We start from the raw sequence: 14,367 nt of genomic DNA on the forward strand, positions 1-14,367 counted from the left end.
GAAAGAAAGAAAGAAAGAAAGAAAGAAAGAAAGAAAGAAAGAAAAAGGGAAAAATAAAAAGATAAAAGGGCAATTAGCTGGGCCTGATGGCACACGCCTGTAGTCCCAGCACTTGGGAGGCAGAGGCAGATGGGTCTCTGTGAGTTCGAGGCCTGGTCTACATAGTTGTTCCAAGCCAGCTGTGGCTACTGGGAGACCCTGTTTCAAAAAGACCAAAAAAAAAAAAAAGCAATTAATAGGGGTGAGTTTAGGATAACTCAAGAATTAAAGACCAACAATCTTTTTTTTTTAATTTTATGTGTATACATGTATTGCCTGCATATAGGTAAGTGTACCCATGTTGTACAATGCCCATGGAGGACAGAAGAGGCTGTTGGATCCCCCTGAAACTGGAGTTACGGACAGTTGTTAGCTGCCATGTGGGTGCTGGGATTCAAATCCAGGTCTTCTGCAAGAACAGCCAGTGTTCTTAACCACTGAGCCATCTCTCCAGTCCCAAGACCAACAACCTTAAATCAACAAGACCCTTTTAACATATCCAGAGACTTCAGTGCCAGCCAGGATCCTGATCTGACTTGTTCTATGTTTATGGAGGAGAATGCTGAAATTTAGAACTTCCTTCTAGATATAATGATTTCCATAGTACTGCAGAGGCCCTCAAGTGGCTGGAAAGAAAGAAAAGAAGGAAGGCAGGAAAGAAGGAAGGGGAGAGGGAAGAAGGAAGGGAGGGAGGGAGGGAGGGAAGGGAAGGGAAAAAAAACAGGTTGCCTGTAAGACCTGGCTATTAAAAGCATAGTCAGACTTATTAGCAGCATAAAGCCTCTGACCCTGCCACACCTGTCAAGTCGGACTTTGCCTGATTTGCACACACAGCAAGACTGTAGAAGCCTTGCTTAGGCAGCAGTCCTCAGCCTTGGCTGCACTTTAGAATCACCTGAGGAGCTTTTAAAAATCCTGATACCTAGTCTTTGCATCCAATCAATTATACCCGATCTTCTGGGTACAAAGCTCAAGCATCAAATTTTAAGCTCACTAAGGGATTCCAATGCACAGTAAGGCTGGAACCATCTTCTGAAGTATGTGTCGGGTGAGGGGGAACAAGCATCTGCCTTCCAAAAAATATTTGCAATTAACCCTAGGACCCTAGAAGACTAAAAAGACTTCAGCATCCAAAGGAATTCATCTTGATTTGTGGAATGTGATGGGAAGTACTCTGACAGAGGAGAAAAGGCTATGGGAAGAGGGGAGGAGGGCACCTGTGTAATGGAAGTATTTGGCATAGGAACTGTAGCTTTAGCTTTGATCCTGACTTCATTAAGTAACTCTAAAATGTAACAACAGAAATTCTCTCCTATTTCTATCCATGGGAAAAATGACTTACCCATTCCAAGTGTACTTCCAGAACAGGTTACTGCAACAAACAAAAATATAAGCACTGAAAATATACTTACTGATGTATTTATTTGTGTGTACAATGTGGTGGGTAGTTGTTAGTGTAGGTGTGTGCAGGTGCACATTCATGTGTGTTTGAGTAAAGGCCTGAGGTTGATGTCAGGTATCTTGCACCCATTGCTCTCTGCCTTTATTTTTTGAGATAGTGTCTCTGTCACTGAATCTGATTCAGCGAGGTTAGCTGACTGATGAGCTTCAGAGATCCACTTGCTTCTGCTCTACCCCATTCCCACAGCACTGGGGTTACAAGTGCATGTTGCCTGACTTTTTACATGAGTTCAGGTTCTCGTGTTTGTGTGGCAGACACTTTACCCACTGAGTCACCCTATTGATATATTTCAGATGGTGAAGCTATAGCTTAAAAAGAATAAAAGAACTGAGCATGGTAGTGTATACTTGTAATCCCAGCTATTTAGGAGGCTGGGGCAGGAGGATTGTACATTCAAGACCAGTCAGGGCAAGGTGCTGTCTCAAAGTTTTAAAAAAGTGTGATGGTGGCTAGAGCGATGGCTCAGCAGTTAAAAGCACCAGCTGCTCTTCAGAGGACCTGGTTTGGTTCCTAGCACCCAAATGGCAACCAATTCTTAATTCCAGTTCTAGAGGATCCAAAACCCCTTTCTTGGCCTTCGTGGGTATTGCATGATACAGGTATACTTATGTATGCAGGCAAAACACTCATAAAATAAAAATGAATAAATAAATTAAAAAAAAAAAAGAATGGGGTTGGGGATGTTAGCTCAGTAGTAGAGTGCTTGCCTAGCATGCACAAGACCCGGTGTCTAATCCCCAGTTCTGCTAAGTAAATAAATGAAAAGTAGACCAATGATGAAACAGAACACATTTGGGTGATGAGAGAAGGCAATGTTGAGGCAGACCAGCAGAAGGAATGGTCTAGCAACCTGATATTCTACTTGGTTTGGGTTATATACATAGCCTAGCTCCTTTACCTGCACATAGAATGCCCACATCAATCTGAACAATGGAATAGGGTTCTCCTTCCCTAACAACAATCAAACATAGACTATTTCTATTCAAATATATTTCCAATGTATTGGGGTGTGAAGAATGAAAGGTGGGTCTGGCCTGAACTGGCTTTGGGTGCATGTGAAGTAAGGTAAACTATGTCCTCCAAGTGAACTTTTAGGGAGAACCCCCTGTTTGCCATCTCATGCCTGTGCATAATTGGAGTGCATATGATTTAGAAATGTGAAGAGAATTGTTGTAGATAGAGATTTGGGAGCCATCAATTTCCTCATTGATAAATTGGAGATGATAAAATCTGCTGAATGTACCTCTTAAGGTTATTTTGCATATTCAATGACACGTAAATACGGACATACTTGCTAAATTGTGAGATATCCTGTAAATGTGATGTGTTGTTACTCCGTGGCAAGCTCCTCTTCTGAAGAGCTCATCTGCACCCCAAGAACCCATTCCTGTCTCTTCCCATGGGGCTGTGCTTTGGGCCAGCTTATCTTGTGGACAAGATAATAATAATAATAATAATAATAAAACTTCTAATAATAAAGAATCAGAGTATGACATTCAAGGACAGGAGGAACACCCCTTCAGGAGGAACTGACTGTGGTTCATCACCAAGAGCCATCTTGAACTTCTTGTCACCTATATTTAATTAGAAATTTGGGGCTGGTAATCAGTAAAGGCTTGTGAGTTATATATTCTTCCTGTGTTCCCCAGTAAACTTCTAGAGCTGTGTTATCTCTTTTCTTTCTTTTAGAAGTACATGAAAAATATATGATTATGCCCTGGGCAAAGTAGCAGAGGGTGTGGGAACACAGATTGAGAGAATTGCTAATGTCCCCTGCCAGCTCTGGTGAGATGGTCTGGCTGACAGCCCTGGCTTGTGATCAGTCTATCCACCCACTCATATTTCCAACCCTAATTTATGATTTATAAATTCCTTTTTCTCTGATCCTCAAACTTTCCTCAGTCCTCATTCTCAATCTCTGCAAATAAAAGTTTAAGTATTTTAATTTCCAACATTCCAGAGAGTCCAGTGGCATTTCTAAGACTATGATTAAAAATCTGTTCCTGCCGGGCGTGGTGGCGCACGCCTGTAGTCCCAGCACTTGGGAGGCAGAGACAGGCGGATCTCTGTGAGTTCAAGGCCAGCCTGGTCTACATAGTGAGTTCCAGGACAGCTCGGGCTACAGGGAGACCCTGTCTCAAAAAGACCAAAAAAAAAAAAATTCTGTTCCCTTGGGGCTGGAGAGATGGCTCAGTGGTTAAGAGCACTGACTGCTCTTGCAGAGGACCTGAGTTCGATTCCCAGCACCCACATGGTGCCTACAAACTGTCCTTAACTCCAGTTCCAGGGGAATCTGAATCTCTCTTCTCACCTTCGAGGCATTGCACAACACAGGTGCACTCACATACATGTAGGCAATGCAATCATACACATAAAATGAAAATAATAAAAATATTTTTAAAAATCTGCTCCAAAATTTAAAATCATTTTAGATTTGCTTTACTATTTAAATAGTAAATGTTTGGTCCTTTTTCTGATGGTGAAGAGAAGGACAGAGAAAAGGAGCATACCACCAAACTAAAGAGCAACACATCACAATTCCAGAGAAGTCTGGGTTCTTATACCTTGGAGAAATTTCACACATAGCATGTAAGTATGATTGCTCTGGGTCTTAATTCACAGGTCTGAGTTAAGGGTTAGTTTTAATTCTTTTCCAAATTTATTTGTTTATTTTTTGTGTATGTGAATATAGGTACATGGGTGTGCACCATGGCAAATGTGTGGCAATCAGAGGACAACTTTTGAGAGTCAGTTCTTCCCTTCTACTATGAGCGTTCGAAGGACTGAACTCAGGTCATCAGGCTTACATGGTAAGTGCCTTTGCTCATTGTATTAGTTCATTTTTATTGTCAATTTGATACAAACTAGAGTCATCTAGGAAGAAGGAACCTCAATCAAGGAATTTCCTCCATCATCTTGGAGAGGAATTGTCTCTGTAGGGAATTGTCTTGATTGATGATTGATGTAGGAGGCCCAGCCCACTGTGGGTGATACCATCCCTAGGCAGTTGGGCCTGGACTATGTAAGAAAGGTATCTGATTATGAACCTGGGAGCAAGCCAGTAAGCAGCTTTCTTCCATGGCTCCTGCTCTGACTTAATTCAATGATGGATCTGTGAGCCAAATAAACTGTCTCCTACCCTAAGTTGCTTTTGGTCATACTGTTTATCACAGCAGCAGAACGAAAACTTGAACAGGCACTGAATCATCTTGCCAGCCCTAGGGTTAATTTTAATCTTTACTTCGTGTTTTTGTTTTTAGTGCCAGTGTTAGAACCGAGGACCTTATACATGCTACAGAAATGCTGTACGCAGTGAGCTATATTCCAGCCCAAGGGTTGGTTCCAAATAAAGGGTCATAACTTGATTTACCTGAATATAATTTTTTGGGACAGAAAGTAAGCTTCAGTCCTGTTTCAGCAACTGGTGAGACCATCACAGTATATACGTCCCCACAGGGAATATCTGTGACATCACAGAAACTGAGGCCAGCACTTGGGGCACACATGAAGCTGCCTTTGGAGCCATAGAGGTCAGTGCTGTAATTGGCAGAGCCTCTGGAGGCTTGCCAGTAGATCCGGATGCCATTAGGGCCCAACCTATATAATTTGACCCCCAAAGGGCAACAGGCACCTACAGGATAAAAACAAACAAAAATATTTATTTCACCATCACAAAATCATGGCCTTTATTACTACAGAAGAAAAAAAGCGCAAGTAAATGGTTCTAAGTAAAATGATTCATTACTGTTTAGAAGAGAACGAGATTTAGAGAAATGTGCAAGGTCTTCTCAAGCTGAGCCACATGATCAAAAATCCGTATGCAGGTGGTGTGGGTACAAATTTTTAATATAGAACACTGGTGAGTCAAAAGGGTCCATAGTTGCAGAGAGACGCTGCATTGCTTATGACTCAAAGTATGAGTCAAATGCTCAGAGTCCTGTCAAGAAATCTCACGCTGTCCCAGTTCCGTTTGACTTTAGTGGTACTAAGCTTAAGTATCATTCATTGTGTTTACCTCTAATTGAAAAATTTTTCTGAGGTGACTAGAATAACACCGTGGAAGTAGCCACTTATATGGCAGGGTAGTGACCAAATTGGCTGCTCCATCCTTCATCTGCGCTAGCTGATTAGGTACCTTTTTGGTCTTTCTCTACATATCATGAGTGGACCATACATTAGGTATCAATCAGGGCAGCAGATGGTAGACTCTTCAATAACTAAAAGTTGTTATGGATAATCAGGTTCATTTGATTTATTCTCTCTCTCTCTCTCTCTCTCTCTCTCTCTCTCTCTCTCTCTCTCTGCATGTGTGTGTTTGCTCACTTGAGACAGAGCCTTGCTATATAACCCAAGCTGGCCTTAAGCTCGTGGTCTCCCTGTCTCAGTTTCGAGAGTACCAGGATTCCAGGCCTGCACCACTATGCCCAGTTTAATTGACCGGCTAACTGATTGATTGATTGATGGGAGCAGTTCTTGAGACAGAGTCTCATTCACTATGTAACCCAGGCTGGCCTTGACATTTTGGCAATCCTCCTTGCCTCAGCCTCCTGAGTGCTGGGATCACAGGCAGGAGGATCCTTGTGTGTAACAGTACCAACTTGACAGGATCTAGAATCACATAGGATACAAGCTTCTGAGCATGCCTGTGAGGGATCATCTACATTAGGTTAGCTTCTGGGAAGGATTGTCTAGATTAGATTGAGATGGGAAGACCCACGTAAATGTGTGCAATACCATTCCATAGGAAAGGGTCCTGGACTGAATCTAAAGAGAAAGCCAGTGAGCAAAAGCATTCAATGATCTTTGAGTCCTGACTTCAGACACAAAATGACCAGTTTTCTCCAGCCCTGTTACTATGATTTTCTTACCATGATGGACTGTGTCCCTTCAAGTGTAAGCTGAGATACTCTTCCTCCCATAAATTCTTTCTTCTCTGAGATTTTTGTCACAGCAGGAAGGAAAGTAGCTAACAGTAACTAATAAACCTGGTTTAACTTGTTCTTTTAATTTATAAAAAAAATTTTTTTGAAGATAGGTCTCATTTAGCACAGGCTGGCCTGTAGTTTAAGATGACCTTGAACTCTTGATCCTCCTGCCTTTATCTCTCAAGTGCTGAGATTACAGGCATGTGATACCTTTCCCTACCTTATTAGATTTATTCTTTTTAAAAAATGTCTTGGGGCTGGAGAGATGGCTCAGCGGTTAAGAACACTGGTTGTTCTTGCAGAAGACCTGGGTTTGAATCCCAGCACCCACATGGCAACTAACAACTGTCTGTAACTCCAGTCCCAGAGGATCCGACAGACTCTTCTGACCTCTGTGGGCATTGCACGACAGGGGTGCGCTTACCTACACGCAGGCAATACATGCATATACATACAATAAAAAAAATAAAAAAATTTTAAAATGTTTTAGGGCTGGCCATATTGCTAAGTGGGTAAAGCAACTTGCCACCAAGTTTGACCACCTGAGTTCAATCTGAGGGACCCATGTGGTAGGAGAGAACTAACTCCTTCAAGTTGTCCTGATCACCAAGTGCATGCACGGATTGTTGTTAGCCACCATGTGGGTGCTGGGAGCTGAACCCGGGGAAGAGTAGCCAGTGCTCTTAACTGCTGAACCATCTCTCCAACCGCTGGATATCTCTCCAACAGGGTACCCACATGACAGCTAAAATCCTCCTCTGTAACTCTAGTTCCAGGGGATTTGATGCTCTATTATGGTCTCTGTGGGCATGGCATGACACAGGTGCACTTACATACATGCAGGGAAAATGTTCATACACACACACAAAAATAAATAAATAGAATAAATAAATAAAATTAAAACGGTCCTCCAAGCAGTCACCTCAGTGGGGTAGAGTTTCATAAGAGGAATCATAGTTGCTAGCCTTGCTCTGCTTGCTGTTTCCTCCCCCTGCTATTCCCAAATGGTTTGGCCTTTGTGAAAAGCAAGGAACAATACTGTTGATGGAGAGAAGCCTTTGCTCTCTCAGTCTATTGAAATGAGAAAAAATAGAAAGAGCTCAACAGATTAGAAAGGAGAGAGCACAAGGGTAACAAGGAGAAGAGACTGCAAACCAGGTAAACTATATGAGCTACTGCTTTCCAGAAACTGCCAAAAGTTATTCTTTACTACAGGTGGTTGTGTCACATAAAAAATAAAATCATCATTTCACAAAACATACCTGAGTCTTGTTACCAGGGGAAGCAATACGCCAACTACTGGCAGAAACCTCTGAGCTTTGAGGTTAAGTCAAGGGGAAAGTTGTAAACATGAGAGAAAGAAATCTGCATTCATAGGGCTACAGAGATGGCTAGGTTAGGAACGTGCTTACCATACAGGCATGCAGACCTGAGTTTGATCCCTAGCACCTATGTAAAAGCTGTGCACCACAGCTTCATGGTGGCATGTCCCTATAATCCCAGGGTTGGGAAGGTGGGGCCAGGAGGATCCCTAGGGCTTGCTGGACAGCCAGTCTACAAATAACTGAACTCCATGTTCAGTGAGAGACCCTGGCTCAAAAAATAAGGTGATATGTGATTGAGGAAGATACCTGACATCAACCTGTGGCATACACACACACACACACACACACACACACACACACACACACTCAAAGTAATCTGCATTTGTTTTAAGTTTCTTATTTTTCTTTTATTTTATATGTATGCCTGTATCACCTGAATGTATGTAAGTTCACCATGTTGTGTAATGCCTGTGAAGGACAGAAGAGGGTGTGGATTCCCTGGAACTAGAGTTAAAAACGGTTGTTAGCCTCCATGTGGGTGCTGGAATTTGAACCCAGTCTTCTGCAAGAACAGTCAGTCCTCTTAACCTCTGAGATATCTCTCCAGCCTGCAATCTTCATTTATAAGGTAAGTTATAATTAAACTGGAAGGAAGGAATGAGCATAGATTATGAATAGTGGAATCCTTAACAATACTCAGCAGCTAGTTCAGAATTCACTTACTAGAGGAATAACTTCGGTGGGCACAGTCTGCGGTCAGCCCAGTGGGACTAATAGCTTTTAATGCCACTGTGTAGTTGATGCCACATGCAATGCATCCCAGGAGGCAGTGGTTTTGTTGTGTGTGACACTTAGATTGTCCGATGTGTGACTCCAGAACTGTCACATAGGTTTGGGTCACTGTTCCAATAGTCCAGCTCACATTGATTGTGGACTGGGTGACCTGAGCTGCTGTCAGACCAGCTGGACAGCACGGAACTTAAATGAAAAAAAAAAAAAGAATTAAGCTTTATTGTACAAATCCTTTGTGAAAAACAATCAACAATAGGACTCTGGGGCTGGCAAGATCCCTCAGCAGGTAAAGCGACTGCCAAGTGAGCCTGACAACCTGAGTTTGGTCCCTGGGAACACAGTGGAAGGAGGAAAGAACTAACTCCCAGAAGCTGTTCTCTGATCTCTACCCACTCCCATCATATGCACACAATAATAAAAAATAAATAAATAAGAATAGGACTTTGCCTGCATTTTACTCAAAATCCTAAATTTCTCATGCTTTTTATTGTTAATAAAAATGCTCTTCTGTTTATATCCTGTGATACATCTTGTAATATCATCTATATATAGTGAGTTTTTCCCAAGAATGCTGTGGGTAATATATAGCCCCCCCCACCTTTTTTTTTTTTTTGAGATAGAGTTTCATGTATTCCAGGACAGCCTTGAAATCAATAAGTAGCTGCAGATGACCTTGATCCTCCTGCCTCTATCTCCGGAATGCTGAGATTACAGGTGCATCGCCATATCAGGTTTTAAATGTGGTGCTGGGAACACAACCCAGGGCTTTCCACATGCTAGGTGTGCTGGGTAGCTTCAATTGTCAACTTGACACGCTTGAGAAGAGGGAAAAATCAATTGGGGAATTTCCTCTATGGGATTGACCTGTGGTCATGACTGTAAGGTATTTTCTTGATTGTTGAGTGATGTGGGAGGGCCTGGCCTGATATGGTTGGTTGTCACCCGAAGGCAGGTGGACCAAGTATAAGAAAGATAGCTGAAGGCCAGGTGTGGTAGCACATGCCTTTGATCCCAGCACCTGGAAGGCAGAAGCAGGTGGATCTCTGTGAGAATGAGGACAACCCAGTCTACATAACAAGTTTCAGGCCAGCTGGAGCTACAGGAAGACCTTGTCTCAAATAAAAAGACCAAAAACAAAGCAAATAATAATAGTAATTAATAATAAATAAATAATAAATAAATGAAAATTGAGCACCGGCTGGGAGAGCAAGCCAGTACATACTGTTCTTCCTTCAGTTCCTACTTCCAGATTTCTGCCCTGATCTCCTGCACTGGTTTCCCTCAAAGATGGACTGTGATATGGGCATGTAAGTTAAATAAACCCTTTCCTCCCCAAGCTGCTTTTGGTCACAGTATCGCAGGAGTAGAGAAAGCTAACTAGGACAAATAGGCAATTATTCTACCAACTGAGCTACTTCCCAGACCCATAATTTGCTAAATTTTATTCACACACAATAGTAATAATGTCTAAAGTAATTTCAGTAATTTGCTAAATGTCATTCAAACACAATGCTCTGACGCAATTAACAGTTTTCTGTCATGGCTGTCTTACTATACTCCAGGAACTATGCTAAGTGCTTTGCAGCATAATTAACTGAGTACTCACAACCTGCTTCTTACTGATTAGGAAATTAAACTTAGAAAATGTTTTTGTTTTGTTTTGTTTTTTTGTCTTTTTGAAGCAGGGTCTCCCTGTAGCCCCAGCTGTCCTGGAACTCACTATGTAGACCAGGCTGGCCTTGAACTCACAGAGCTCTGCCTGCCTCTGCCTCCCGAGTGCTGGGATTAAAGGCGTGCACCACCACACCCAGCTAAAGTTTTTTTTTTTTTTTTTCAGAGGAAGAGTTGAAAGGGCTCAACCAGAGAGATAAATAATCAGCTTGTTTGGTTACTTGGTAGCTGTTTTGACTGTATCTTGGGAGAACATACATTCTGAGAAATGTTTTTGCAGAGTCAATGTATTGCTCCTTGGATGCCAATGCAGGGCAACATGAGACTCTTTTGATGTATTTTTACAGAATGTGTAAAATGTCAAAACCTTTTTTTCCCCTAAGACTGGGACTTTTTGAAAGGTCTCTGGGTTACAGTATTTCTTATTTATTTATTTATTTATTTATTTATTTATTATTTATTTATTTTGGGGGGTTTTGAGACAGAGTCTCCCTGTAGTCCCAGCTGGCCTGGAACTCACTATGTAGATCAGGCTGGCCTCACTCTTTTCTCACTGAGATTCACCTGCTTCTTCCTTCCGAGTACTGGGATTAAAAGTGTGTTAGCACCATGCCCAGCAATTTCTTTTTTTTTTAATATAAATTTTATTTACTTATTTTTATTTTATCCGTATGAGTGTTTTGTCTGCATGTATGTTCAGTGTGTCTGTAGTGTACAATGTTTGAGGAAACCAGAAGAGGGCATCAGATCCCCTGGATCTGTTAGGGATGGTTGTTAGCCATCATATGAGTGCTTGGAGCTGAACCCAGGTTTTCTAGCAAGAGCAGGCAGTGCTCTTAACCACTGAGTCATCTCTCCAGCCTCTGTATTACAGTATTTCTGTAACACTTAAGATAGATTAAGTAAATTTCATGTCTTAAAGAAATTCCTAAGAACTCTGCTGAGTCAACATTGCTACGTACCTGTTTCCAGGGGCATACTGTAGCTGGGTAGGCTCTTTCCTGCCAGAGTTTCAGCCACAGCAGTGACAGAGAACAATGACCCGCAGGGCAGGCCCCCAATGGTGCAGGCCTCTCCTGTGCTGCTACACTGGAACAGCCCCTTCTGTCCCTGGGCCGTCACTGTGTAAATGGCATCGTCATTAGTGGCTCGCCAGTGCACATTAATCATGGAGAATGCATCCTTCGAAATATTTTTTATTTCAGGACTGCAAGGAGCTAAGAAGTTTTAGATTATTAATTGAAACAGCCTGAGTTAAAGACATCCCATGTACCATCTAGTCTAAAATGGAGGCCCTATCCCAAAATAAGATAACCTGATAGAGGGCTTGCCTGGCATGCACAAAGCCCTGGGTCTGAGTCCTAGCTCCACATAAACCAGGTATGGTGGCGCATACCTAGAATCCCAGAGCTTCGGAGGAAGAGGCAAGAAGATCAGGAGTTCATAGTAATCCTTGGCTACATAGTTAGAGACCAGCCTGGGTTATGTGAGACTCTGGATCAAAAAACAAAGATGGGCTGGAGAGACAGCTCAGTAATTAAGAGTACTAGCTGCTGGTCTCTGTGGGCATTGTATGCACATGGTGCACTTACACACATGCAGGCAAAACACTCTTACACATATAAATAAATAAATAATAATAGTAACAATTATTATTGCTTGGTCTTTTTGAGACAGGGTCTCCCTGTAGCCTCAGCTGGCCTGGAACTTGCTATGTAGACCAGGTTGACCTTGGGACTAAAGGTGTGTGCCACCACGCTCAGCAATAATTATTTTTTTAAAAGATCATCTGATGGGCGTAAGAGAGGATAATGAGGGGATAGATACATTATATGTATTTGAAATTGTGAAAGAATACTTTTTTGTTTTGCTTGATTTTGAAAGGGTTTCCCTAGTCCCAGCCCAACTGGAAGTCACTATGTAGACCAGGCTGGCCTTCACCTCACAGAGATCTGCCTACCTCTCCCTCCCAAGGACTGGGATTAAAGCCATGAGCCACCACACCCGGTAAAAGAATATCTTTTTTTTTTTTTTTTTTTTTTTTGGTCTTTTTGAGACAGGATCTCCCTGTAGCTCCAGCTGTCCTGGAACTCACTATGTAGACCAGGCTGGCCTTGAACTCACAGAGATCTCCCTGCCTCTGCCTCCCGAGTGCTGGGATTAAAGGCGTGCGCCACCACGCCTGGCCTAAAATAATACTTTTTAAATAAAAAGATCATTATGGTTTTTAATCATACATGTATATAGGCCAAGTTCGCAGAAATTTTGTGTGGAAAACTATTGATATTGACATAGGGCATTAGGTTCCTGCAAAATGGAGCATTGTGAACTCCAAAAGTCAAAGTAACTAGGGCAAACATCTGCACACCTTCATGGTGTGCATTCAGTCTCTAGTCAGAAGGAACCTGATGGCTGAGGTTAGTAATCACTGACAAAACCTTCCTCTCTTCCCCTATTTTTAAAAAAGATTTTGTCATTTATTTATTTTTTACATATATGAGTGTTTTGCCTGCATGTACATAAGTGTATCATATCCATATAATGCCTGTGGAGGCCAGAAGAGAGCACTGAATCCTCTGGAACTGGAGTACAGATGGTTCTTGGTCATCATGTAGGTGCTGGGAACCAAACCTGGGTCCTCTACAATCTATGAGGGTAGCCAGGGCTCTTAACCGCTGAGTCATTCTCCAGCTCCAAAACCTTCCTGTCTTGCCACAATCTTTGCTTTTGGCTTCTTCCCACTTTTCTACTTTCTTCTTTGCCTCTCTTCAATTCTATAAAAGTTACTGATTTCCACAAAGAGTGGTTAATGGGATTTAACTTCCTGTAGGCTTTTTTGAGAATGTATTTTTTTTTAAATTTGAGAGTGTATTATTTTTAGTTATGTGTATATATGTGTGTGAGTGTGGATTTGTGGACATGAGAGCAGTGCCCACTGAGGCCAGCAGTGCCCATTTGAGGCCAAATCCCTTGGAGCTGGAGTTATGGTCAGTTGTGAGTGGCCTTGACAGGGAAGTAAGTGCTCCTGACTGCTGAGCCATCTCTCCAACCTCATTTTCTGTAGGCCTTGCAGAATGGGTGTCCTGAGGTACATAGTAGGAATGACACCGGTGAATGACAACAGAGCAGTACCACCATACCTGTAGTGATAAAGTGGGAAGAGCAGGAGAGATTGCTGCCCCGGACCTCACTAAAAGAATACACTGTGATGTTGTACTTAGTGTCACACTCCAGAGCCGAGAGGGTGCAGGCAGGAGCAGTGTTGTTGCACTCCACCACACTATGTCCAGCTTTAGCCTCGGTTTCATAGAGTTCGGCACCACGGACAGGAGACCAGACAATCTCGACTCTGTCACTGGACACCAACACTGGGTTAATGTCACTAGGACAACAGGGAGCTGAAAGCAAGAGTCCAGTGGGATCCAAGGTCAGTACAAGAGCAAAGACACCAGAGGAGGATATCAAGTCTAGACCTCCCAGTAGTAGAGCCTCTGTCATTTCCTTCCTAAACTACTGCACCAACCAACTTTTATAGCACTGGTCAGCACCAACCTTGACCTAACTCCCACTGCACCTAGGATAAATCCTTAGCATGATACCCAAGGGCACATCAGATATTTCAATTCTTCACCCCACATCTGCTCTCACTTCTCCGTTCCTGGGCTGAGGAAATAGCTCAGTTGGTAAAGTGTTTACCACTTCTCTATTCCTTAAAGACTGATGGTTCCTCCACTAGAGGTCTGTCTGACCTCCTGCCTGATAAAGCCATACTGAGCTTGAGTCCTCAAATCCTGTCAGTTTTCTTAGACACTAAACCAGATAAAGATGGGTTGTGGAGATAAATTTATGAGTAGACTTTAGAAGAGGCCCAAGAGAACCCTACTGACAAATATCTAACTCAGCTTGACGTTTCTCTGGTGCTCTTGCCCACCTACATTCCATCCATTCTTGAACTACAGTTCAAGGCCACGCCTCTGGGAAGGGCGTCCTGTGTGCCTGAAACTATCTAAAGCCTCTTACTCTAAATTCCAAAAGCACCAACTATTGGTATCCCTCGCCCTAGGAAAACATTATAGTTCAGTTCTAGTACTTTTATATAATTATATTATTATTATTTATAAATAATTCATTCCAAGGCACTCAGTCAATCAAT

General features: G+C 42.4%; 1 protein-coding gene across 1 annotated transcript in view; it reads right to left on the reverse strand.

Moving 5' to 3' along the window:
* The window catches only part of Fndc7 (fibronectin type III domain containing 7), a 36,534-nt gene that overhangs the window by 1,359 nt on the left and 20,808 nt on the right, over nt 1–14,367 (reverse strand). Inside the window, exons 7-11 of the mRNA XM_008850427.1 lie at nt 13,355–13,612; nt 11,177–11,431; nt 8,475–8,729; nt 4,872–5,132; nt 1,382–1,411 (exon numbers count right to left, since the gene is read on the reverse strand). Of these exons, the coding sequence (XP_008848649.1) occupies nt 1,382–1,411; nt 4,872–5,132; nt 8,475–8,729; nt 11,177–11,431; nt 13,355–13,612 (1,059 nt within the window). The remainder of the gene's footprint in view (nt 1–1,381; nt 1,412–4,871; nt 5,133–8,474; nt 8,730–11,176; nt 11,432–13,354; nt 13,613–14,367) is intronic.

This window comes from Nannospalax galili, unplaced genomic scaffold (genome assembly GCF_000622305.1).
Source record: "Nannospalax galili isolate Female #2095 unplaced genomic scaffold, S.galili_v1.0 scaffold5, whole genome shotgun sequence".
Classification (NCBI taxonomy): domain Eukaryota; kingdom Metazoa; phylum Chordata; class Mammalia; order Rodentia; family Spalacidae; genus Nannospalax; species Nannospalax galili.